Source organism: Drosophila ananassae, chromosome 2R (assembly GCF_017639315.1).
Source record: "Drosophila ananassae strain 14024-0371.13 chromosome 2R, ASM1763931v2, whole genome shotgun sequence".
NCBI classification, from domain to species: domain Eukaryota; kingdom Metazoa; phylum Arthropoda; class Insecta; order Diptera; family Drosophilidae; genus Drosophila; species Drosophila ananassae.
The window spans coordinates 17,829,386-17,855,637 of record NC_057928.1 but is presented as its reverse complement, the minus strand read 5'-3'; the positions used below and the strand labels follow the sequence as shown (position 1 = coordinate 17,855,637).

The window sequence follows — 26,252 nt, the reverse complement described above, 5'->3', positions numbered from 1 at the left end:
AACTGGCGGATCTTAAGCGGAATGAAATAAATTAAAATAAGCAGTGCCAGCTGAAGGCGAAAGAGCAACAGGAACAGCCACATCCACATCCACTGGATGTCTTGGTCCTTTTTTGCCGACAATCCTTGTGGTGCATTCAACTTTGAGGGGCAACGTCAGTTACCCAAGGGGCATGCAATCAAATAGGAAACTTTAAAATGAAATCAAAAATATGAAGCATCTATTCTTGCAGTCCTTTTTATATCCTTTCCCAAAAAAAAGGATACGATATCTTTGCCTTTTCGTATCCTTGCTCGCTTTTCGTTCATTTTTCAAATACTTAACTGCTGCAACTGTCAGATACATTTCTGGTTTCCTTTGCCGCTTTCCTTTGTATTGTGGCTACATGCGATGTGAATGTCCTTTGCTGTCCTCGCAAAGGACACGCAAGAAGCAAACGAGTGTGATGGAGCGAGAGAGAGTGCAGAGTGCACAAGAGAAATCGCACAGAAGTAACTTTCTGCCAAGAAGAGAAAACTTGCCGCAAACTTTCAGTTGCTGCGGCTGTGGCGGTGGCTATCTGCTAGATACCCGAGTGCTGGAAACCTGAACTAGGAGTCGGATCGCCAGTAGGTGAGGCAAAGACTATCTCGAAATTGTGGCAGAGGCCAAATAGCCGGCTGCATTCGGTTTGTTTGTGCAGATGTTACTCCGTTTCTTGGTCTTGCAAGTCGCCCATACAGATAGATTCGTATCTGTGTGCCTCGTGGGATTTTCGGTGCATGGCATGGGCTGTAGCATGGGACAGGTCAGTGTTCTCGGTATAAGGGTTGGGCTAGGGACTGGATGGGCGCCTCCGGACGGATGATTCTCCATTACGCAATGCAAATAGGCAACGTTCCGCAAACTTTTTTGTTGCTTCCATTTTTTTGCCTGTCAGCGCCAGGATACAATGCAACTGTCAAGGTTTCGCTGGCTGCCATTTTGCGCTGCCTGGCTGTTGTTTTTCCGCATCCACGTGCAACGTGGGGCATCAAAAGGCGCCCCACAATAACTCGGGGAAAAATGGCCCGGCCAAAGGAGCCCAGCTCGACTAATAGTTGCCATGAAACGAGGTTGCAGGCGGCCCACAAAAAAAAAAGTGAAATGAAATCAACTGACATATAGAGCCAGCAGCAGCCCCCGCCACCCCCCGGCCTCTTCAACCCTTTTGCAAACAAGAGAGGATGGCAAAAAAAAAAGGTTGGAAGAAAAACGTGAAAAACATAGGAGGCAAATTGTACCCAAATCCCGAAACGGCAACGGCAGCCAGTGCACTGTGCCCGGCCAGGATATGGCACACTCGCCGGCACACACACACACAGACCCCAGGTCCTGGGCCATGTCCTGGGTCCAGCTACAAGCACACAGCAGCGGCAGCGGCAGTGGCAGTGGCAGCAACATCAGCAGAAGCACCGCAGCAATCCCTGCAACAGCAGCCAATGTGCAAAAAATAAAAGCACCAGAAAATATCTCGTGGTGCACATAGATTGCAAGTTCGTATTGTGCGCGCGAAACTAGGGAAAAAATTTTTTAATTGGAACAACAACTGTACAGTGGCAGCAGCGACGCAGCGGAGGCAGGAGGAGCAGCAGCAGCAACAACAGCAAGAGCAACACCAACACCAGCAACAGAAACCAAAGCGCACTTCAAACGCCGCATGGCCGTATCCGTATCCGTGTTGCTGTCTCTGTGTATGTGTGTGTTAATGAAAGAGGGAGAACATGCAGCTGTAAATATCCTTCTGTCTGTGTGTGTGTGTCCAAAGGACATTCGAACGAGTCGCAACTGCAACAGCAACATCAACGACAGAGGCAGCAACAAGCAGAGGTTCGAGGGGTTGATCGCAAGTTGCAAGACAACTGAAGAGTCGAACTAGTTTTTAAATTGGCTAGATTTTAAAATTAATAGTTTAGTTTTAAGATACAAATTTGTAACAAATAAAATGAAACTTTATAAGTTAAGATTTATTAAAAAAGTGTCTCATTTAGAAAACAACAAGATAAATTAATACAGCAAATAATATTTTAAAAACATTTTTGAGAAAAATTTAACTCTTAACCAAATATTTATTTATTAAAACATATCCTCAAATGTTAAAAATAAAATAATAAATTAAACTTTATTCCTTTACGACCCCTGGCAACATGTTGCTTGCCAGCATGTTCGATGGTTCGACGGCTGCCCGTCGCTGCCTGGCCGGGCATGTTGCGCTGAGCTATATGTTGCCACTGTGCCAACAGGGTTGGTTCGCCAGTGTTCGCCAGTTCGAGATACACCGAAAAGTATCTGAAAGATACGCACAGTTGTTGTGTATCCTTCGAAGGGTGAAAAGTTTCCTACAAAACCAAAACACCGCCGCCGCCGTCGCTGTTTTCGAGCGCTAGAAACGAGTGCGAGTGCGACTGCTTTCCCGATTTCCCCAAAGCATGAGAGAGTATCTTTAAGTTATCCTGGGATTAGACACTCTGTTTTCGATGTGATCGAGTCCGCGGACTCAAAACTACATAACTTGCCCCAGTTTCCGCCACAAATACAAAATAGTTACCAATGTGAACCAGTGAGATACCAACGATCAAAGCCACAAAAAACAAGAACTGGCGCAGATGTTGCATCTGACGTTCTAAGTTCCAATCTCGGTTTCAACTTCGAGCTTCGCGTTTAGTTTCTGGCCCTAATTACTGCCTCTTGGCTTGTTACTTTTGCGTTCCTTTCGTTTCGTTTTCGCGTCGCGGTTTGTTATTGTCAACTTTCGTTTTTCGCGCGGTTTTTGCGGCTTTTCCAACGGTCTAATGGATAAGGAACTTGGCCAGGACTAACTATAGTTTGCCAGGACTCGCCATTGTCGAAGAAGTACAATTGGGGACAGCAGGAGAAATGGATTAACAACAAAGGTTTGTAATTGGGTTACGAATATAACGATCAAGGTTCAGACTTCCATTCTATATTTTTCTGTTCCTAATTCCATTTAATCAAACGTTGAAAAAAAAGACTGTAAGAAACAATCATAATTGGCTCTCAAAAGCCCCATAAGAAGTGATTCCGAGAAACCAAAAAGTAGCCACTTCCTCGCCCATTGAAGAGACTCCAATTAATTAAAATAGATTGCAGAAAAGACAAATCCGTTGGGGGGGAGAGTCCTAATACACCTCTCGAGAGGAAAAAAACAAACATTTTAAATTCGCATCTTTGGGGCACAGGAAATACGTGTAAGACCGAACATAAACAAGATAACGATTGTTGTTATTAGGCATTCGAGGATCAAGTTACATTAAGTGCAGGCTCCAGAAGTCGGGAGACAGGCCCATCAAATCAGAGCCATCTAAACGGGCAATTCGAGAGGCTGGGGCGGAGCAAAACAAACAAAAAATAAAATAATAAAGTTTGGGGGAAGAAGACAAACTTCCACTTGTTTTTTTTCGCCTTGGATTGCCGAAGATTGACAGAAGAACATTTGGCAATGAGTAATGACAACACAGAACGCGAAAACTGTTGCTGGTTGCGACTGCCAGTGGCTGTCAGAAAGTATCTTCGGGTCGCTAGATACTTTTCGCGTCAGTATCTGCGCCAACTTAAATTAAAAAGCAGCAGGCTTTCTGAGGCAGCGAGTCTCAGTCTGAAGAGTTATGCCATTCGCAGAGCCATTCCCTGAAAACGTGCCAGCAACATAACATAACACACAACGGCAAAGGCAGGCGGCCAGGCGGCAGGCAGATACAGATACTCAGATACTCAGATACTCGTAACTAACAGTAACGTGCGTACGCCAACGGCAGAAACACGAGTGCACAACTTGAAGACACAGGCGGCTTCTTTTTTGGCGCGCTCTGAACTGAAGCTGAAGCGCCAAAAAAAAGCCCAGCAAGAAAACGAACGAAGCACAACAGAAAGCGAAAAGAACCCAAACGGGGAGGAGGACAGCTACAGATACAACTGCGGACAGAGTCACAGATACAGCCCACGCCCGAAGACAGAGGCTCCTCGGGAGCTGAGCTGAGGCTGCCTTGACATGGCAATAAAGAGAATTTAAAGAAAGATAAATAATAAAGGGAAACAAATTGAGGCGCAGGCAGCGAAAGAAGTTCAAGTTCAACGGCGACCAGACTCTATCTGCCTCTGTAGCTGTATCTGTATCTGTATCTGTTGGATGCACATGTGCCGCCAACTGGCTACTGCAATTTTATGACTACATCTCGGGCATCTTGGACGGGCCATACCCCCAATGAATTAGCAGATATGGATGCTACATGGGTGCTATATATATCTCGCATCTCAAACACCCACATAAACACCGTATGCGTGGATTTTGTTTACATTCCGCCGTTTGGCGTTTTCATTCATAAAATACATGCCAAAAAAACAAACGAAAAACGAGGCATACATGGAGGCGGAGGCAGGAGTACAGGGCAGGAGTACAGGTAAAGGACACGCAGGCAAATTAAGGCTTTGACCTAGAGAAAAACAAACAACAGCCGAACATGAACTCCCCCAAAGCACACTCCCACACACCCACACACCCACTGGTACACTCGTTAACAGTAACGTGCGTGACTTTGAAAGCATGCAACGCAAATGACAAACTCGTAAATCTCAACACACTCACGGGAAGTGACTGTGGGGCTGGAGGAAAAAGTGGCAAGACCGACTGGAGGCACGGCTGGGGGCGGGGCAATAAGTACCCGTACGTATACGTATTCATATATGGTTAATACTCGGCCGGGTATGCATGGACAGGCATTCAGAGGAGCGAGCGAGGAGCTGTTCCTTGCATGGCTTCATTGTGCCGCACAGCACGTTTCATTTCATCCACACCTGCAACACCGCTGCCCCACCGTACCGTGCCACCTAACCCACCAACCTTCGGCACAACTCAATTTACACGTGACACACAGAAGACTGGGAAGTGGAGCAGCAGTGGGGGGGGGACTGTCGAGCAAATGAACCCATGGAAGATATTTAAAAAGATATTTTTTCAGGTAGCCTTCCCGGGGGGAGGAGGCATTCATAATGAGAGATGCATCATGATCCGATTCATGGCTTTATTAACAGATTTTAATTCAAGAAAAATATTTTTTATTGGAGAACTTCTCAAGGCGTCAATCCCCTCCATAAGAATTTAATTAGCGAGCATAAAACCCAAAGCAGCACTACTTCTAGGGCTTCTTGAAATGCGAACTGAAATGCGGGCACCACCCCTTGCGAAACTTTGAAATTTTATTCATTAAGTTGCAGCGGAAAGCATTCGGCAATTGTAGAACATATCGTGCATAACTAACCAACTTATTATGCAGCCAGAAATAGTTTACGAGATTGTTGCAATATGCTGGGACTCAAATTTTAATAAATATTTAGCCAAACTACTCTGAACAATTCTCATATGAGCCAAAGTTGTAAACAAGCGCAGAATGTTCGGATAACATATTAAAATATTACATGGCAGCGGATGAGCTGGGATACAGTGGCCAACAGGAGGGGCAGTAGCTGGGTACTTCATTTGCACAAATGGAGCGTCAGCTTGACAGTCAGACAGGACGCGAGATGTAGATGGCAGGATATGTGGTGGCAGGATACTCCGCATCCTCCTCTTAATGTGGGTTGTTGATTAAAGGGTATGGAAGTTAGTTGATGGAGTTTTTTAATCCCAACGTGAAATAATTTAAAACTACAAAGTCAAGCTCAAGCTCAATTGATAAGGCTTGGAATAAAGCGGAAATCTTCAAGAAGAAGGCTATCTAGAGGGTATCCTTATAGTCTAGAGTCTTGTTCAAAGTCCACTATATTTTCCACTTTTTTCACTTCTTCCCTTCTCTCGGAACAAATATAAAGTCAAACAACGCACAGGTAGCACCTCCCCTTGGTCCTGTTCCTGTTTCTCCTCCTGCGGCTTCATGGCTGGCTTCACTTGCTCTTCCATTCTGCCCGGGCAACCTAGTTCCTCTTCCGCTGGAACTCCCCTGAACGTGTATGTGTGTTTGTAGTGCTCGCCATGGACTCCCAAAAACCAGCCCTCGCCGTCACCTAGATTCGTCTGCCATTTTCGTTCCTATACTGCGACTTTGTTTTCCAAATGACGCATTGTTCAGAAACTTGTACTGGTATGGAGGTCTGTACATGTGGCATCTGTATCGGTGTGAGTGCGTCTGGGTTGCGTGTTTAATTTGCAAATTCAGAAATGAAAAAAAAATAAAAAAAATGGATATGTGGAATGTTGTATGTACATTATACAATGTACATACATGTTGCAAAATGTTCTGCATCAAGCGTAAGCAGCAAACAAGAAATTTAAGTGAATTGCGGTCATTGTTCGTGCTTTCATCGCTTCTATATATTTTTTTTTTTTTTTAAATTTTTCTCTCCATTTTTTAACCCACTCACACACACACTAGCACTTGGTGGCAGTTGGAAATAGAAATCCCCGCTTACATAGACCCTGTATATGCATAACATTGAAACTTCGGTGGAGAGCTTGGCGATAAGGTCGGATCGGATAAGATAAGGGAAGTTCGGAATTCGATTACCGATTGAGTAAGCGGGGGAAGGTTAGGTAAACTCACGTAATTTATATAATTTTTGGTGTTATATCACAAGACGGACAATGTCGGGTTAACGGAAACGAGGGCGATCCTGCCCGAGGAAGTGTCAATCCTGGGGAGCAATTTCAGCTGTTATCTGCCGTTATTTTTGGGGCGAAAATGGTTACTGTTGAGAAGGTTCTAAAAACGGTATTATTTGGGGAAGCTTTTTGGCCAGTTTGGCATTTGGTCCTGCGGAAGAGGAAACACTAATTGCAGCCTGCACATGCTGCTGTCGCCAATTTTCCCAACTCTTTGGCCCAATTTCGCGCAAAATCGGGCTCTGGCCGGATCGCAGAGATCAGGATCTTTATCGCGCCTTGTCAAGCGTAAGACTCGTAACTCTCCCTGGGAAGAAACTGAAGACCGAAGACTGAAGACTGCAGAGAGCGGGGGTGGGGGGTGGGGAGAAGGGGAGGCAGTTACAGCTGCAGAAAACAGGACAGGATGGAAGGCCAGAAGTGGAAACGCGAAACGGAATCGCATAAAACGGAAAGTGCAGCAAATTGTGGCAGCTGCAACATTTTTTCTCTTCTGCTGCAGGTTCTCTACAGTTTTAGTTTTTTTTTTTTCCTCCATTTTTTATTATTTTTTTTTTTTCGGTTTGCCTGGCATGGCCGTTGGCCTTTTACCGTTTTTATTGAAGGCAACAAAGAAGAAGAAGCGAACGATGATGGCAACTAATGTGAGTGAGACAGAGTAACCCAGTGGCAGGCAGGGTCTGTGGCATGGTCCGGATTCCGGGGGCAGGAGCAATTGCAGCACGCAAATTGTAGTCGACAAAATAATCAGACTTTAATTGTCGTTCTGCAACAATGTGCTGCAACCCAGCAACCCAGCAGAGGGAAGACCTCGAGGGAACCTCAAGGAACTGCACAGCCAGAACAATGCCACCCAGATGATGACTCAGTGGAGTTGTCAACCGAAATCAGGCGAAAAGTTTCCCAATTCTGAAAGTTGAGGACGGTGCCAAGGGTTACTCGCAAATTGTAGTCGAATATAAGCTTAATGGGGCATAACTTGTAGGGAGATACTGCCACAAAATGTACCATTTTAATTGGAAGCTCAGATAGGAGTTCTAAATAGATAATTTTCCAGCTTTGGGAGAGGTCAGGGCGAAATGGTTTGGGGATTAGCTTTAAGGGCATGTTTAAGGACAACCTTTAGGCATTAAAAATGCACACAGAACCCCTCTCACTATCTACAACACCTAAACTGCCGCATATTTATGAATTTTCCCATCAAAAAACACAGAAATTCGCACAACTTGGGGCACATCCCAGTGCACACACGTCATAATCACCTACATCATCATCGCCGGCCCAATGAACTTTCTGAAGCGCAACGAAATGCTGGCTGGCCAAATGCAAAAGGCAAAGGACAAAAGGTACACCTGTGCCGGCCAAAATACAAGAGAAAAAAAACAAGGCAAAAAAAAGATACTGGGGGAGGGGGGAAAAAACGAAGAGAACGAATAAAAAACCTACAAAAAATGGCGAAAAAAGGCAAGAAAATGACAACGGCGTTGAAATACGCTCCTGTGACTGTGTGTTAGGGCTTCACAAGTGTGTGTGAGAGTGTGTGTGTGTGGGGCTTTACAAAGCCAAGCCAACTTGGCAGCATAACTTACAAGCCAAAAACAGCAACAACGCAGCGCGGCAGTGGCAGTGGCAGCGGCAGCGACAGCGGCAATAAAAAGCCAGAAGTGAGTGTCCTTTAGCTCATTTTTTGTGCTGTTCCCTGCTTCGTTTTTTTTTTTTTGTTGTATTTTTTCCGCTTCCTGCCTCGCTGACTTGGACTTGGCCAACGCCGCTCATTATATAGTCAAAGACCATAATTATGTGTTGAAGTTTGTAGATGTTTAAAGTGAATAAAAAACGCAGCCAGAAATAAGAAACTTTCCAGCAAGGATACTCTGTATCTCTCCAGGAATACGCCTGACTAACCACTCTTCTGTTTTTTTTTCTGTCATTTCAGCTTTCAATCAAAGGATTTGAGGACACAGCAACAAAGAAACACTTTGGAATATCTCTTTTAGCCAACTAAGCACCAAAATCTCCCCCTTTCGGCCCAAAATCAAAATTAAAGCCTCAAACTTAAAACCAAAATAAGCAAACAAAAAACACATCAAATGCATTAAGATAATATACAACTTAAAAAGGAGTAGCTACATAAATATTATTACTATTAAAGTCAGTAGCGAGTAACGGGCTAATGTTTAATTAATCGGTAAGCCAGGACCCAAGCAAACAAACAAACGGAAGACAAAGATTTTTAAGGAAGCCACAGGATTAAGCCTACACATTAAGTACAATTTACTAGTAATAATACCTAAATTATTTTAAACTGCAACTATTTTTGTACCCGACAACGTATTAACGACAAAAAACAACAATTGAGAAACGAAGTTAAAACCAGAGTACAAAACTTAATCAATTTACAAGCAAGCAACAAATATTAATCGACATTATAACTGATAATATCACCAACAGCAAATAATAAATATTATAATCTATCAACAACAACAACAACAACGCATAATAAAAAATTACAAATTTTACAAATTACAAATTTACAAATTTTTTAAAAGCCAACCGCAAAACAAAACAAATCGAAGTCTGCTACAAATTTTAAACTTAAAAAATAGCAAAAACCAAAAATAAAGGATAATTAAAGGATAACAAATTTTTGCATAGCTGCCGTTTTTACAACAAACAAAAAACAACAACAAAGGAGTAAAGTACAAAACAACAAATCTTTAAAGTTTTCAAGCAACTTACAAATTTTTAAGCAAAACGAACAAGTAAACAATTAAATATAATAGCACTTTACAATAAAAAAACATAAAATAAAGTAAAATAATTAATCGATATTGCATTAGTACACGCAAACCAGTGAGTTCAAAATAAACGAATACAAATCTTGGAGTAGCTTCAACTTATATAAACCGATATATAACATTAGAACCTAGTATTATACAAATTCGAGTGTGTTACACTGGCCAACAAAAACAGCGAGAGAAATTTTTATGAAAAACTACCTCAAATCGAACAAACAAAAGTGAATCACAAGTAGTGTACAAAAAATCTGGCCAACAAAATAAAGTTTTAAAAAGAAATTTAAAAAAATTAGTACAAATCGTTGCGCCTTGGCAGTTTTTTAGAGAACTGCATAGCCATGCCAGTGTGCGAGCTTAAATGGCGTCTTCAATTTTAGCCCAGAGCAGCTCTGGCGGTCCCGTCGACAGCAGCAACATCGGACATATCGCAGCAGCGGGTGCAACATCAGCAGCGGCAGCAGCCACGTCTGTGGAGGCCACGGTATCCAGCTTGCACAACACTCACCTCAACCAGCTAAGCAGCCTCAGCCAGCACTACACCAGTCCATACCACCACCCACATCCGCACCACTACCAGCAGCACTATCCCCAGCAGCAACACCATCAGCCGCAGCAGCAGCAACACTGGGAATACTATGCCAGGCAGCAGCAGCAACATCAGCAACAGCAACAGCAGCAGCAACAGCAACAGCCAACGGCCACCACCAACGGCAACAGCAACAGCAACACCAACGGTGACACGCCCACGGTATCAGCGCCTCTGGGCAGCAGCGGCAACAGCAGCAATCATGCTAGTGCTGCCAACAGCAACAACGGCAACAATGGCAGTAGCAATGCCAATGCCAATGCCATTTCCGCCGCCTCCGCCTCAGTGAATCCTCAGAACACGAACTCCAGCAACCCGAATTCAAACTCCAATTCCAATTCAAACGGCAGCTACACGCGTCCTTGGGAAATGGAATCTAAGGATTCGGGTCAGCCACCGCCCCAGCAGCAACAGCAACAGCAGCCACAGCAGCAGCAGCAGCAACAACACCAACAGCAGCTGCAGCAGCAACAGCAACAGCATCATCTGAAGAGTGGCTTTGAGCCCTTCTCGAAGCTGCCCTCGTTCCAGAGCCAGTTCCATGGCTTCAATGAGCAACTCCTGCCGGATGGGACACCCATGCCGGTGCCGATGGCAACAGCAGCTGCGGCTGCGGCAGCAGCAGCCGGAGGAGCAGGATCAGGGCCAGGGTCAGTGCCAGGATCGGGAGGATCTGCCTCGCTGAGCGCCCTGCAAACGGTGGCCATGTCGCCGGCCAGTATCTCCGTCAGCTCCCCCGGAATGATGAGCGTGGGCTCGCCGCTGACTCAGCTCTCGAGCCTGCAGACGAGCATCACGCCCCCCTCGGCGGGCAGCTTTCCGGCCCCACCGCCGCCCAATGCCTTCGCCCACCACCACGCCCTCAATCCGCACCACCATCGATCGGCCGGTGGCGGATATGCCACGCCCTACGGCGAACTGCCCATCTATCCGGGATTCGCCCCGCTGGGCGTGAAGAAGGAGCCCGGTGGCACCGACTTCGAGATGCTGCTCAAGAAGGAGGACTTTGATCTCAGCAACAGTGGTGGAGTTGCAGGTGCCGGAGCGGGTGGCATGCACCATCCCGGCATGCAGCACCACCAGCCGCACCCCATTCCCATGGGCATGCACACGCCGACCTCGTTCGACGGCAACAGCAACACCAGCTACCCGCAGACGGCCAGCGGGAGTGGCAGCCACACGCCGCACACCACCCAGCCCACGCCGACCACCACCACCCCGGTAAAGGCCGAGAAGCTGCTCCAGTCGCCGATCGCCCGTCTGGAGGCGCGGAAAAAAGAACGCCGGAAACAGAGGCCCAATTCGCTCGAGTCCAGTGCCGAGAGCGAGGCCAGCGGCATGGACGTCGACCCGAGTAATCCTGGCCAGGTGGACGCCGTCTCGAGCACCGCCAACTTCAAGAGTCCCCTGAGCACACTGGGAATGGGCGACAGCAATGATGCGAACGCCAGTGGATGCGACAAGCAGGTAAGTGTCCTCAAGGTGGGATTGTGGGAGGAGCAGAAATATCATGTCTTACCAGATCGGAACTTGCCACAAATATGATTTGTTAAATCCTTTAGTGAATATCCTTTTACGAATAAGGATAACCCATTAGAGACATGAATATTTCTGATCCTAGTTCTCAACAATCCCACCTATCTTTTGAGCGTTAGGGAAACGGGGGGCGAACTGGCAACCGCTGCGATTAACAGGACTACGGTCGTCGTCTGCCACCACCCCTCACACTCACTCCAATGCCACTGTCACTGCCACTGCCACTGCCACAGCCACCACCCACCACCCACACTCACAACCACAATCACAACCTACACCACAACCACTCCAACGACAACAACTCCTCTTCCTGCTCTCTCTTTCAGTCGAAGAAGAAGCGCAAGCGGTGCGGCGAGTGCATAGGATGCCAGCGGAAGGACAACTGCGGGGAGTGCGCCCCCTGCCGCAACGACAAGAGCCACCAGATCTGCAAGCAGCGTCGCTGCGAGAAGCTCACCGAGAAGAAGGTAAGTCTCCCATCCCAGTTCCCAACTCGTATTCATTCAGAGCAAGACAAAAGTTACTCAATGAAATTGGTAGATACAGTGGTAGGATTGGTCTCATTTTTAAGATACAAATCTTCGAAGTTGCAGGTGACAATAGTCAACTTATCAAGATGAAATAAAAGCATAAGTTAGGATTAAATTAATAACTTTCAGATAGTATTTAAAATAGATAGGATAAGCCTGGGTCAAAGATGGTTAGGGAGTCTTTTATCTTAACCTTCTAGGTACTAACTTTATAGAATTCAAGAAGGATTCTATTAAGAATTCAAAAGCTGTTGAAGTCTAAGATGATATATCGATAAATACAGGACATAGATCCTAAGGCTACAAATAATATAATATAAACCTAATCCTCAAAATATAGCTGGTTGTGATTTAATTTTGTTAAGAAACCCCTCAGATATCCCATTGTGGCTAAACGGGCAGCTGGGAATCGGGCAGAACTGGTTTCTGTCCCAAAACGAGAGCCGGCGGGCAAGTCGAGAGCTCACGAGATTCGCATCCACAACTCACATGCACATTCGACTCTCGGTTCGAGATTCGCGGTCTTTCGCACCAGCGGTCAGTCACTCAGGATTTATGTCAGCGCAACAGATGTTCCGCGGCCAAGTGCCAACACATCCTGTCTCTTTCGGCCCGTCTCTCGCCCTCTCCCTCTGTCACTAGTAACCTACTATAAGAGGCCTGGAAATTTAAATGGAGTCTGGGGATGGGGATGGGAATGGGAATGGGTCTTGGGCTGGGGGATGTGTGTGTTTGTGCTTAAGTGCCTGCGTATGCGATGCACTCGAGTATCCCAGCATCTGAGTATGTGAGCCGTGCGATCCGACATCCTCGCATCCTCGAGATACATTCGCTGCGAAATCACTTAAGATGCCGCTGCCGCAGGCTGAGCGTGTCCTGTGAGCGGTTGGAAATCAGGTTGCAGATGTGTGCGCGGCGGCAGGAATCTCAAATTGCCCAGCATGTCGTCACCCGAGAGGCTGGATTGGAGTGTTTCGAGAACAAGTTCAATGGCCCAAGGACCTCTAAGGAGTTCTCAAGTGATCGATGATGGAGAGAATGTCTTCATATCTAGGTTATATGTCTTCAAGGGATGTCTTCTAGGGATTGTTGTTGCCCCTGAATATCCTAGACATTATTGTTTTTCCTGAAGGGATTGTTTTAATTATAAATTATTTGAAAACCGAAAGTAACCCCTATATAGTCTTGATTGCCAAATCTGAAAACTCCCCGAAATACTCCCTGAAATGTGTCTAATATTGACAGAAGAGGCCTCCTTCCATATTGCCGCAGAACAGCCTCGTATACAAATACAGACGTCCGTAAATAATAACAAGATCGGCCCAATATGCCGTGCTATATAAAATAAGAAAAACAAAAATAATAAAAACGATAATAACGAAACGAGGCAACGAAAACAATAATAAAAGGAAAGCAAACGTTGCTGCCGGCGTCGAGGAGCAGATGTTCACAAGTTACAAACGCGGCTTTTGATCGCACACACACACTCGCCTGCCACCACACACAGATACTCTCACACACACTCACACAGATACAATGAAAACAGGCAGAACACCAACACTCTCACAGATACAAAACGCAGACAGACAGAGATAAATAAATAAGCGAGTGCCGCGATCAGCGGACTGCAAACAGGAAACAAAAAAAATTGACGATGAGAGGGAGATGGGGCTATGTTGTGTGGAAAGAGATGGCAGCAATACAATTAAGGTTGACAGGACCGAGGAGAGCGGGCGCACTACGAGATACAAAAGGCCGTCAAACGAGAAAATGGCACGCAGAGATCTTCTACCGCTTTCCCCGATCACCGATTCCCGATCCCCTATCCTGTACCCCTACCCCATCCTCTGCCCCGGTCCGGTCCACCCCCTCTCCCCCAGCTTGCACACAGCTGTGTCCATTGACGACACACATAGATAAAGTTGTAAATTTCGCAGTTTCACTCTGAGGAGCAACAGTTGACATGTCAATACGGACTGGCGGACTGGCGGACAGACGAACGGCCGGGTGTATCTGTATCTACAAGATACGCGCTGCGATAGCGCAACGCCAATTTTGTGTCTTCTGTGTCCCGACTGGCTCTCTTCCTCTTTGTATTCATCATCGTCCTGGTAGACAATTGACGCTTTAGTTTTATATCTTCCTTTTTATCATCGCCTTCCGCAACATCATTATCAGAGACTTCGTTGTCCAAACTGCCTCCATGTGGCTGGGCTAGTGGGACAGATACACTAGTCTGCAGACTAGGAGATACTTTTAATTTCTATAATTATGTCCCAAGACTCAAAAAGCTTGAAGACTAGAGAGCTCCTTTCTTATACTTCTGCCCCAAAATTGGTAGCACAGTGTGTAGCACAAAATTACTCATGTCGGTAGTCATATATTTATGCCATTGTCCGTGTACTTTATAATGACAATGTTTTCGCGTTTTTTTTTTTCGCCTTGGCCTTCACAGCTGGCTCTCGCCAATCCGATTCTTTTCGAATCAGTCAGGTTCTTCATTCGCGGCTGCCATAAATTTTTTACGTGAATTATTTCATTCTGCAGTTTCCCATCGAATTCGGATCAATGGACTCTTCAACTTTTCAACTTTTATTTGCGGTATCTTCTTTCATCGACAGGGTCTTTAATTCCGGCAAGATGAACTTGGCTCGGAGCTCTTTAAAGCCCCCACTCATCACACTTTTCACTTAATATTTTTCGTAATTTATTTTTTCTACTTTCACAAATCAGCTGAAAGGGCCTCCGGGCGTAAGTCATTAACTTGGCTATTTGAATTGCCGGGAAAACGGACACCCACACCACAGATTACTTTCCCATCGGACGGGCCTATCTGAGAGGATATTTCCTGTGTCGCTGCCAGTGTTATTAGTATTTTTTTTTCCTTCGCTGGCTTTCTTTAAATATGCAGTTTTTTCTTAGGAATTTTCTCATTAAAATTTGAACATTTTTTCTGGGATTTTTTCTTGTTAGCTTCCACAAATAAAGGAGAACCAACACAGCGGGCAGAAGCAAATATTGAAAGTGTCTGAGTGAAAGGAAAGTTGCCGAAAGCCAAAGGAATCAACCCCGAAAGTCCATTTGGAGTCTGTCCGGGGTTTGAGTGATTGACTGTCCATGGATGGCTTTCTACACAGAAGGACTCTGGCTTATCCCCCCCCCCTGAAGCCCTCTTCTCTTATTCTGGCCTTTATTTTCAATTCAAGTTGCGCTCCAACTTCATTGAAGCAAATGCACTGCAGTCACTAAACATCGGCCATCTCAAGCCAAAGCGACTTAAAGGTATCCGCCTCGTGCATACGAAATGTCCTGATACTGGCACATGCATATGCGGAACACTCGTCGTATCCTGGGTCCTGAGTTCTTTGGGCCAGGACGAGTGCAATGCTCCTACTTGAAGGCAAACACACACACACAGGAGCACCGAAACATTCCACAATCGTGACACACTCTCTTGGCAAACACTCACTAAAAGCCACGGAGAAAGAGCACTTGTCAAGGTGGAAGGTGCACTGAGAGAAAAGACTTCAATATAACACATTTTCTCTTAAAAAATTCGAGCTATTTCAAATCTTCCATTCCATCAGAAATCGTAAGAAATCAGATATGAGATCTGTTTATCTTTGAAACCTTTTTTCTCCGTGTCGGTTTGGCTTGACACGTTGGCTTGAGAGCTCCTGGAAAACAGGATAATGCACACACACACACTCACTCGCACAAACTCACTTACACATAACTGCAACGTATGGCGGTAATGATGAAGTTGCCGATGATAATGTCGTGGATGTGCTTCATTATGAGCATGTTGTGCAATCTGATACTCGGTCGTGGTCGTGGTCGTGCTCCTGGCATATCCAGTTGCACTCGGGCATCCTCTTTCATCCTGGCACTCCGCACTCCGCGCTCCCCATTCCCTCCACTCACCTTGCCGGTTTTCAGCGCTATCGCCGTACCCTTTTCGCCACAGCTCCTTGTGCATGGCCAAGTCTGAAAAATATGTTTGGGGCAGAAACGATGTCTTTTTGGTTAATTGTCGCTTTTGGCCAGGCACACGACTGTCGCCCCCTCCTCAACTCCCCTGGAGGACAACGCTTTATCCTTCAATCATTCAATTTATAGGCAGCAATATGTGCGTTTGTCATTCGATAAGTCCCCAAAGATGCTCCGAGGCATGCCTCACAAACTCGAATCCCGAAATTTTGGTTCTGAGTTTGAGTTTGAGTTCAATGCTCCTGCCTCGACTGGCAGATGAAGTTCTGTTTTGGGTTTCCAATATGCACAGCGAGAAAAGAGGGTGTAATAAATGGGGGAGAACTCTTTTATTTATTTTAATTGCCGACTCTCGACAAGCTCGATATCACCAGCTATGATTACTTTGATTTTTGGTATATATTCACATTCATTTTGGTGAACAATTGTTTCTTGTGTGAAGAGATTGTCCACAAAACTCAATTGAAAATTCCTCACAGCTTCCGTTGTTTTATTTCGAACTCGTATTGCATATTCATCTGCTGGAACATCTGCGACTCACGCTTCCCTGCACATCTGCTAGCATTGTGTTTAGAGTCCTAAGCCAAATCTAGGAGTAATACCTAAGCCTCATGCCCAGCACACTCGCACACTCGCACACTCGCATGCCCGCACGTCCTGTCGTCCTCTCGTCCTGACATCCTTTCGAGCGGATAGCACCGATGCATGTATTTTTTGTTCGTATTTATTATATTATTTTAAGCCGCTTAGGACTTGCTTCTGGGATTTGTGTGCGTCTTTTAATTGCCAAAATTTAATTCATAACTTAAAAACCACAATTTAATATGAGGCTTTTGGGGAGTTGTTCTTTTATTGGATTTTTTTTAATGGATTTTCAGTTCTGATACCCTGGGGAGTGGAAATTAATTCCGCCCTGCCTGCCAATTAGTGTCCTTATTTTTTGATACTCACTGTCCTTCCCTGCAAATATTTACCATGCCATACCATTTCTATAAAGTTTTTTTAATAGCCCCCCCTTTGGATGGCGCCTAGCCATTGATACATGATTTATTTTATTTGTAATTATTGCTAATTATTTCATGCATCACAGCTTATTTACATTCACAGTTGGTTTATTTTAATTTCCCGTTTTTTTTTTCTTTTCCAGGAACCCAAAGCAAAAAACGTACGTATACACAACCATTTCATTTAATTACATTTTCACTCGCCCGAGTATTAAATGATTATTAATTTATAATTATGGGCAAATGCATATTTATGATTAATCTTGTTTAATCCGGGAACTATTTGTGCAGGAGATTACACTGATAATTTTCCAAGGGGGATTGGACATGAAATTGTATATCCTTTCAGGGATATAGATAGAGTTGTAATATTCAAATTAATGTTTTCCCTCCTGTATCTTATATCTTGGGAATACCATTCCACATCCAGTAGTTGTGCGAATCGGGGTTTTAGGTGACCAATGTTATTTCGGATGCACGATTCCCATTGTTTGGACTATGCAGATACAGATACAAATGTATCTTTCATCTATGTATGTACTTTTTGTGGTGGTTTCGGTGCTCTTTTTTTACCAGCAGATTTTCCATCTTTTTTTTTTTTGTAGTCTCTGCATAAATTAAATAATAAAATGCTCGAGTGTGTCGGTCTGTGTGTCTGAGCAATTGAATGCTTTTGTTGTTTTTTTGTAAAAACTGATTTGATTCTGCGCTCATGTGGATAATGGTTGTGGCAGTCGGGTTGATCTACTGTGGCAGCTACTGCTTCTGATTCTGATTTGGATTCAGAAGCAGTAGCTGCTGCCACCGGTGGTTGTTCTTGCGGACGACAATCAGCCGGGCCACGGTCCGCACATTTATATAAATCTGCGCTGATCATAAAGCGTTGTTAAGTTTTAATAAATAAATGTTCACATCCTCGTTAAGCTGCCAGCACCGCGTACATTTGCATTGATTGCACCATCACTGACAAAAAGCACCAGAAACAGAGACAGAAACAGGGACAACTTGAATGCAAATTAATGTTATATAATTACGCACGGAACACGCTGCGTATACTCGATGCCAATTTGCATACATACTCTACTCTACAGCAGTGATGGGGCGGCACGGCAAGGCTAAGAAAGTGCGAGGGGCGACCGAGTATCCTTGTAATAGTTAAAGGACAAAACTACCGCATAGCACTGGTGCTGGAATCCTGGTCTCGCTTTTTTCCCCGTAATGAGTGCAAAATCTGTTTCCATCCCGCTCTCTTTTAATGAGACAAAAAATCCATTCCGTAATGAGGCCCGGGGCCGTTGAAGCATTATGGCAGCAGTGGGAGAGGGGGGCTGGGAGGGTTGCCACGGGGCAGGTGCAATACGGCAATACAGCAATTAAGCAATTTGTTGCTGTTATTGTTTATTAATAAACAAACAACAAGGCAACACACCGAACTCCAGCGCTAATTGCCACAGCAACTGCTCGGCAGAAGCTCCGGAAAGAGAGAGAGAGAGGCTGAGCGTGGGGAAGAGAGACAGAGCTCAAATAGATCAAGGATACCCGAGCCAGAGTCCTAGGAGCGTGGAACCCTTTTTATACCCTTGCAGAGGGTATTATAATTTTGGTCAAAAGTGTGCAACGCAGTGAAGGAGACATCTCCGACCCTATAAAGTATATATATTCTTGATCAGGATCACCTCCTGAGTCGATATGAGCATGTCCGTCTGTCCGTCTGTCCGTCTGTCCGTCTGTCTGTTTCTACGCAAACTAGTCTCTCAGTTTTAGAGCTATCGAGTTGAAACTTTGCACACACCCTTCTTTCCTTTGCAGGCAGTATATAAGTCGGAACGGCCGGGATCGGTCGACTATATCCTATAGCTGCCATATAACTGATTGATCGGAAATGCCATAACTTTGGTGTTTTTTAAGTTAGAGGGTTGGGAGTTTCTACACATGTTATATTTGACCAAAATATCTTATGTACAAAATTTCATAAGGATCGGCCGACTATATCCTATAGCTGTCATAGAACGATCGAAATTGGCATAACTTTGGTGTTTTTTAAGTTAGAAAGATGGGATTTGGTACAGATTCTATTTTGGGGAAAACAATCTGATCTGCCAATTTTCATAAGGATCGGCCGACTATAAACGATCCGCTATATATCTAATAAAATAAATCCGCTAAACTAGGTGGCGCCACCTAGCGGACTGCGACTGAACTGCAAGGGTATATCAACTTCGGCTCCGCCCGAAGTTAGCTTTCCTTTCTTGTTTTTTCTATTTTTGAAGTGCATTTAACCCTTTTGCCCTGGCCCTTGGAATTTTTCACTGCCCGCTGGCTCAATTTAAATATCACCGATGCATGGCCGAAAAGGGTAAAGGGTGCACTGCGAGAAATACAAATAAATAACAAATAAATCATTAAAGAGATATATCTGGCAGATATTTATCTGACAAGTTAAAAGTGTAGAACAAAGCCTAGAATGAGAGTTACAACCTTAGTACTCCCCTTTTCTTTTCCTTCCTTTTTCTCTCAGTGCACAATTGCTGTGCCGCTGTATCCGAGTGCAAGGTGCAATTGCAGCGCATTTTTCAGCTTGACCGACTCGTCGTCGGACCCTTTTCACAGCTTATTCCTAACTGCGCGACAAACTAAGCAAATTCGCACCCCAAGCAAACTGCCGGGAAAAGTGACAGGAATCGAGGGGGCGGACCCGGGGACCCGGCTGGCACGGCAGGCCGGAGTCAGAGTCGGAGGAAACGGTTGTCATTTAGTCCAGTTTCCGAGGGGTTAAATGCAGCCATAGGCGGGCAGATACACATAGATACACAGACACAGACACACGCTTATTTAAATGGGTGTATTTAACTGTGTTGGCTTAGAGGGTCAGCAGGTTACAAAACTTACTAATTGCTGAAGGCCTTTGGCACATAATAATGACTGAGAAGTCAGCTAAATGGGGCACTAAACAAGGGCCAAAGTGCCGAGTGGTAACTGGCTTCGAGGCTGTTTACAACTGGGAGTATGAATTTTTCATTTTATCTGGAAGATTCGGATGGCAGGCACCAGAAAAACTGGCAAAAAATCGAAAATAAAAGGAGGATTTTCCAAGAGTGGGAAATCGATCTATTAATCTTTTAAGGTATTCCTTTCAAGAATCGGATGAGAATTGGCAGAGATATGGCCTTCGGTTGGAGCTATTGTGTCCTTCATATGCAGTTTCAGAACTTCCTTTCAAGAAAGGGGTTTCCTTTCAGGAAAAATTACCAAAAATCGATTTGAAAAATAGTTGTGAGGTTTTGAAGCAGATCGTTGCGGAATCGATCTTAATTTCTTTTAAGGTATTCCTTTCAAGAATCTTATGTATATTGGCAAAGATATAGCATACTTTCGAGGACATAGTGTCCTTTCATCAGAACAAATATACGAAAAGGAGTGTTTCTCAGAATTGAATCAAATATTACATTTTATGGATTACGCTCGAGTGGCTGAGATTTGGAAAAATCTGGAACTCCCTCTCCGATTCCAATTTAAATATGAAACATTTCCTGCATTGGCTGGCAATGTTTCGCTTCCTGCTCTCTGCTGGCACATTCCTGTTACCCACTTCCTTTCGGGCCCGGCCCAAATCCGTTTAAGTCAAGTGAATCAAAATCAGAAAAATATATAAAAAGTGCGGAACAGTCCCAGGACCAGGACCGCCTAACAATTTCAATTTTCAAATGCTTCCCGGAGAAAGTTCTGTTGCTTGTTGTTCTTTTCTGTGTTTTTTTCTTTCTTATTTTTGTGCTTTGCTTACAAAGTGCCTATCAAGCTGTAAAAAAAAAACAGCAACAAAGCAACAACAACATGATTGCATTTTGACAACAGCAACAATAATAACAACAACAATACAAATGGAAAATGGAAAACGCTGGCATATTGTTACAACAAAAACAAAGAGAAAGCAAAAGCAAAGCAAGCGGGAGAAAGCGAGACAGGACGCACTTTCCAAATCGATTTTTGATTATTTTTGCTTATCATTCTGTTTGCTGCCTCCTCTCTTCCGCCATGCCACCCCCTCGAGCCCCTCTCAGTAACAGAAGAAAAAAGGACGACAACAAGGAACCGCCGTAAATTCAATTTAATTTTCTTTAAATATTATTTGAGACAATTTTGCCTGCATTACAAGGAAAAAGTGGAATACAATTTTTTCCACTCTCGCTCTTTTTTTGTGTGCAAAGTTTATTTTATCATGTTTACTTTCAATAACTTTGCCCCACCTCCCCCTTCTATACTCACCACCATTGCGCGCATAAACCTGGCCAAAAACAACAAAGCCAAAAAAAAGATGGCAGAAAAGAGAAAACAAATTTCAGTTCGTTTGCTATTTATTTTATTTATAGCTGAGAGCCTTTTTGCATTTTGGCGGACTTTTTGTTTGTCGGCGCAAATTGAAAATATAATTGAAACAATAAATTGTTGTTTCCGTGCGAAAGAGTTGCCAGGGATCTCTGGGAGTGTTGTTTCAGTTTCGGCTTCACCCGACCAGAAATATATGAATTCTGCTCGTCTTTTTCCCGCTTGACTTGTTCCAAAGGAAACGAAATGAAAAATGAAAAAGAAAAAAAATCAATTTAATTTCAGCTTTACTTTTTTTGTCCTTTTTTCTTAGCCTGGCGAGCCAACAACTAAAAGTTGGTCTCAGTTCTCTGACCAAAGTCAAGTCATTTGCCAAAGTACGAAAGTCCTGCCGCGCATAAACATCCCCTAACGTGGGGGTGGTTTGCAGTCAAGACTCGAGCTCAAACGAAAGAAACGCAAAAAAATTAAAGAAATGTTTTCAACAACAAACACAACAAAATACAAAAAAAATGAAGTAAAAACTCCACAGAATCAGCAGCAACAACAATGGCCGAAACGTGCAACATGAAATGCGCTGAAAGAATTTCGTGGCACGTAAAGGAGGCACTGAAAGAAAGGATCTATGGAGAGCTATCTATGAGATTTTAGGCATTAAAGATTATAGTTATAATAATGCCTTTTTTCTCACATTTTCTGTTTTAAAATCTCTTGAATTTGAAATAGTTTCTTCAAGTGTAGCTTCAAAACTTTGAGCAGGACTTTGCACTTAGCATTTCCATCTGTGCATCTGTATGCGAGTGAGTGTGTGTGTGTGTGTGATATCAAAACAATTCAGCGCATTGCATTACAAGTTGCAGGCACCAAGCGCAGCAAAAAAAGTACAAGTTGCAACGCAAGTTTTCTAATTGCAATGGCGCCCCTAAAGGATACTAGAAGAGCATGGGAGGGGAGTGGGCAACAAGGGGTTAAACTCCAGGGGGGAACTCCAGGGGGAAATGTTGTTGGCACGCACTCATAAAGTGTTCCGATGTTGCTGTTGTTGCTGTTGTTGCTGGCACATCATCAGCTATGCAAACAAATACGCATAAATATGCACACCCACACGCACACACGCTCCCCAGCACGCTTTTATGCTAAAGGAGTGGGCAGAGCTCGAGAGGAGGCGAAATAACAAACTCAACACGCACAGCAGCTAGAGCTAACGGTACATGTGCAAATATACATCACCTCTCCCCCATCCCCATTCCTATTCCCACCTTCCTCTTACGTTCTTTTTGCCTTACGCACTTTGCGTACGGAAGAACAAAGAGGAAGAAAAGAAGGCACTGCAATGGCTTCTTGGCTGAACCCGCTGAACTCCTTTTACCTTTTACGCTTTAGATCTTCAGAGAGCATAACCCTCTCGACGGTACAGTGAGAGAAATATTTCAGTTCAAAGCCTGGAAGTCATGGATTAATTAGCACTTATTGCAACATCCTCGAAGATCAAAGCCCAAGGGGGAGGGAGTCCTTCAATACAGCTAATTTAAGCCACGAAGGCCCTTTGAGCTGCGGATTGAGGACTGAAGTGTCAGGACTTGCGGTGGCACTTAATTGATATTCACTGTTTCCCAAGGATGACGCACTTTTCTAGCCGTTTTCCCCCACTCGCAGTCGCTCTCAAGTAGTTGGTATAAATATTTGCATTTCACAGGCCGCCCCAGTTGGCCAGAATCTAGAATCCCGGGGGGGACGACTCGGAACCAGAAGTCTTGCTTGGCTTGTCACCCTAAAAATAGGGAAGAAAACGGAAAAAATACACAGCCCCAAATGCAATTCCTTGCAATCCCCACATCCTAGTAGTACCTACACCTCGTCGATTCTTTGGCCCTGATAGGATGCCGATGCTGGGATGCGAAAAGCATGCTTTGCATCTTATGGCTGTGCTACTTTGTGGCTGTTAATTATAAAAATTTTTCCATTTTCCCTCATTTTAGTTAAGCAAGTGGAGGGAAATTTTCTAAGCGAGCGCTCAAAAGCATGCTACACTTTTTACATTCGCCATTGCGGCAGCTTTTGTCGCGAGTACATGTTCTCCTGCAGATGTACATATGTATCTGGACACATATACGTGCCACCCGGTACATAGGGATATATATTTAGACTTGTTTGAGCAAATTGCAAGCAAGCAGTTTATGCTGGGTGGTAGAAAAGCAAAAAATAAAGCAAAAAAAAAAAGTGAAGGGGCGTTCACAACAAAAGTTTAAGAAAAAGAAAACTGTGCAAATAAAACTTTTTGCTTTCGTTGGCGTGGCGCTGCCTTCCACAGCGGCTATACTTTCCCCCATTGCAAAAGTCCTTGCCAAGGGTAAATGCAAAGTTCGCACACACTCTGACACATCCTGGAGCAGTGGCGAGCGCGGTAGCTGTGTGTGAAAGTGGCAAGCGAGAATTCCGCTGGAAAATGCGTGCTTGGCCAAAAGATGTTGCACGAATAGAGGCAACAAAAATAGAAGCAACCGAAAACCGACAAAAAATATAAAATGGGCAGAAGGAGCAGAGGCAGGAGGAGAAATGCCAAAGCACGAGTGCAAATAAAATGAAGAGAATTGCGGAGGAAGTCGGGCTTTGATTTTGTCCCGAGGAGGGATTGGGGGAGTGCTGCAGTTGGCAAAACGCTTCACTGCACTTGACTATTATTGAAGTTGGAAGCCGGGACCCGCAGAGCCCCCAGGATCCCCAAGTTTGTCCTTGCTGCAAATTGAGTTGTTGTTGGTGCTGCGAAACTTTTGCCTTGGGGCATGCTGCAGAGCAGCAAAGGCAACATCTTTGGCACTGGCATCAGAGCCATCCTGCCAATCCTCCATCCTGCCATCCTGCCATCCTGGGCATCCTCTTCATCGTCCTTTTGCATATTTTAGCGCGCGATTCGTGCCTTCGCCTGCCTTGCCACTTTTTGCATTTTTTATGTGTTGGTAGGTCATTGCACGTACAAAAGCCACTTTTACTGCAGCTGCCACTGCCACTGCCATTGCTGTTGCATGCAACTGCCGCTGCTGCTGCTGCTGCTGCGAAACTTTGCTCTAGCTGATGCTGCCAAATTAAACAACATTTGTAGAGCCAAAGCGTGTTGTTGAATTTCATTTTCAATTTATATGCCCTGCTCGCTGAAACTTGCGCTGAAGGAGTCCGTAAATTCTATTACCAGTTTGCCAGTTTACCATTTGAGTTTAGGTAATTGCGAAAATCAATTAAATATGCAGTCGAATGTGGTAATGTAGTTGGGGAGTAAGGTCCTTCAATATTTATATTAAATTAGGGATATCAAGGATCTAGCTATAATTTCAATTTGAAGAATATGACATTCTAAAGGGGGAAGGAATACAACTACTGGAGTCTATAGCTTCTAATGAAAGACTTGTTATAGTAAGAAGTTTAAACATTAAGGAATATTGTGTATAATTTTTATAGAGAACCGTCTAGAGAGAGCATTAAGAATTCCTGAAAATAATCAAGCTCAACAATCTATTTAATGCGTTTTAATGGTCAGACTTTTTTTTTTGAAGAACCACTCGGCGGTGGGTTTAAATGCAATTTTGAGCGCTCCGGCACGCCCCCTCTTTGGGACATTATTTGCATTTCTTGTTGGACCAACACGGCCACAGTCGATGCGAAAAGTTTCTAGCCCGCATTTTGCATTTTGCATTTTTGCAGCTTTGTGGCCGTGTCGCGCTGGTCGTTGCTGGAATATGCAACCGAAATGGCTTTTTAATTTGCGATTCGAGCTGGGGCGACAAACAAAAATGCGAAAAATACATAAATCATGCTCTGGATTTCATGCAACGAATTAAAAATTAATGCGATATCACACGGTGATACGGACCAAAACAAAAAGTGCATTTCAAATGGGATATATAGAGGTAGGGATAGAGGGAGAGATACTTCTCGTATATCTCATATCCCAGGGTCGAGGACTCAGTTTTCTGGTTTTTTTTTTTTTTTTTCAGAGCCAACAGAACAGCAGCAGCACCGGCACATTTTTATCGATTTTCTTGGCAATGCAGGCGTTGAAATTTTTGCAACCCCAAAAACCTTGGTGAATTTTTCTGCCACTCGGTGGCACCCCTCCTCCCGTGTGGCAGGCATGTGGCAGGAGAGAGAGACAGCAGCCCTGGACCACGCACTTTTAGAAAAATACCAGAAACGATGGAAAAACTGAGAAAAAAGTTGAACAAAAATAAAAGAAATGAAAGGAAAGAGAAGAAAGGAGGAGGAGGAGTGGGTGGAGGAGGAAGAGTGGGTGGAGTGGAGTGGAGTGGAGTGGACCAGGGAGGATGGGAGGATAGTGCGTGCGTGTGCGTTGAACATTGAAAAGGGAGACAAGAAAAAAATTCGCAATGAGGGTTGAAAATAAATTGCTTTTAATTTGATTTCAACTCAATTAAATCTACGAAATGGAATTTCAAATTAATTCTTTTCTCCTTTTCCGTTCCATGAGCTTCAATTTGCTCACTTTTCTATCTTTCCCATCCTTAGTATTAGCTGCCGCAGGAGCCACCCCACCCCGGACTCCATTATCCATTATCCTTGCCCGGTCCTGGGTGCTAATGCAGTTCCATTGCCACTCATCCTCAAGCCCACAAGCCGAAAATATAACTAATTAGTCGGGTGCTGGAGCTATCTGCTCTGTTCTCCTGGGGCCTTGCAGCTGTCCTTGCTTGTTCAGATTAAGGTCCCGCATTTGTTTATTGTGGGATGGCTTTTAATTAAGCGAATTAAAAAATATGTACTTTCAAAGGGGTCCAGTAGTTTCTTTGTCTCTGGTGTTGCAATCATCAAAGGGACAGTACACGCTGCCTCGAAGGACCAATA

General features: G+C 44.3%; 1 protein-coding gene across 5 annotated transcripts in view; it reads left to right on the top strand.

The window, feature by feature from the left end:
• Positions 1-2,232: 2,232 nt before the first annotated feature.
• Positions 2,233-26,252, top strand: part of LOC6493110 (DNA N6-methyl adenine demethylase) — a 91,192-nt gene continuing 67,172 nt past the window's right edge. For 2 of the 5 annotated variants that reach the window (XM_032454293.2, XM_044714376.1), the window contains exons 1-4: positions 2,233-2,912; positions 8,568-11,482; positions 11,878-12,018; positions 17,219-17,236. In XM_032454293.2, the coding sequence (XP_032310184.1) occupies positions 9,788-11,482; positions 11,878-12,018; positions 17,219-17,236 (1,854 nt within the window). In that variant the 5' untranslated portion in view covers positions 2,233-2,912; positions 8,568-9,787. Of the gene's footprint in view, positions 2,913-8,567; positions 11,483-11,709; positions 12,019-17,218; positions 17,237-26,252 lie in introns of all 5 variants that reach the window. The other 3 variants (XM_032454291.2, XM_032454294.2, XM_032454292.2) reach the window with 3 other exon arrangements.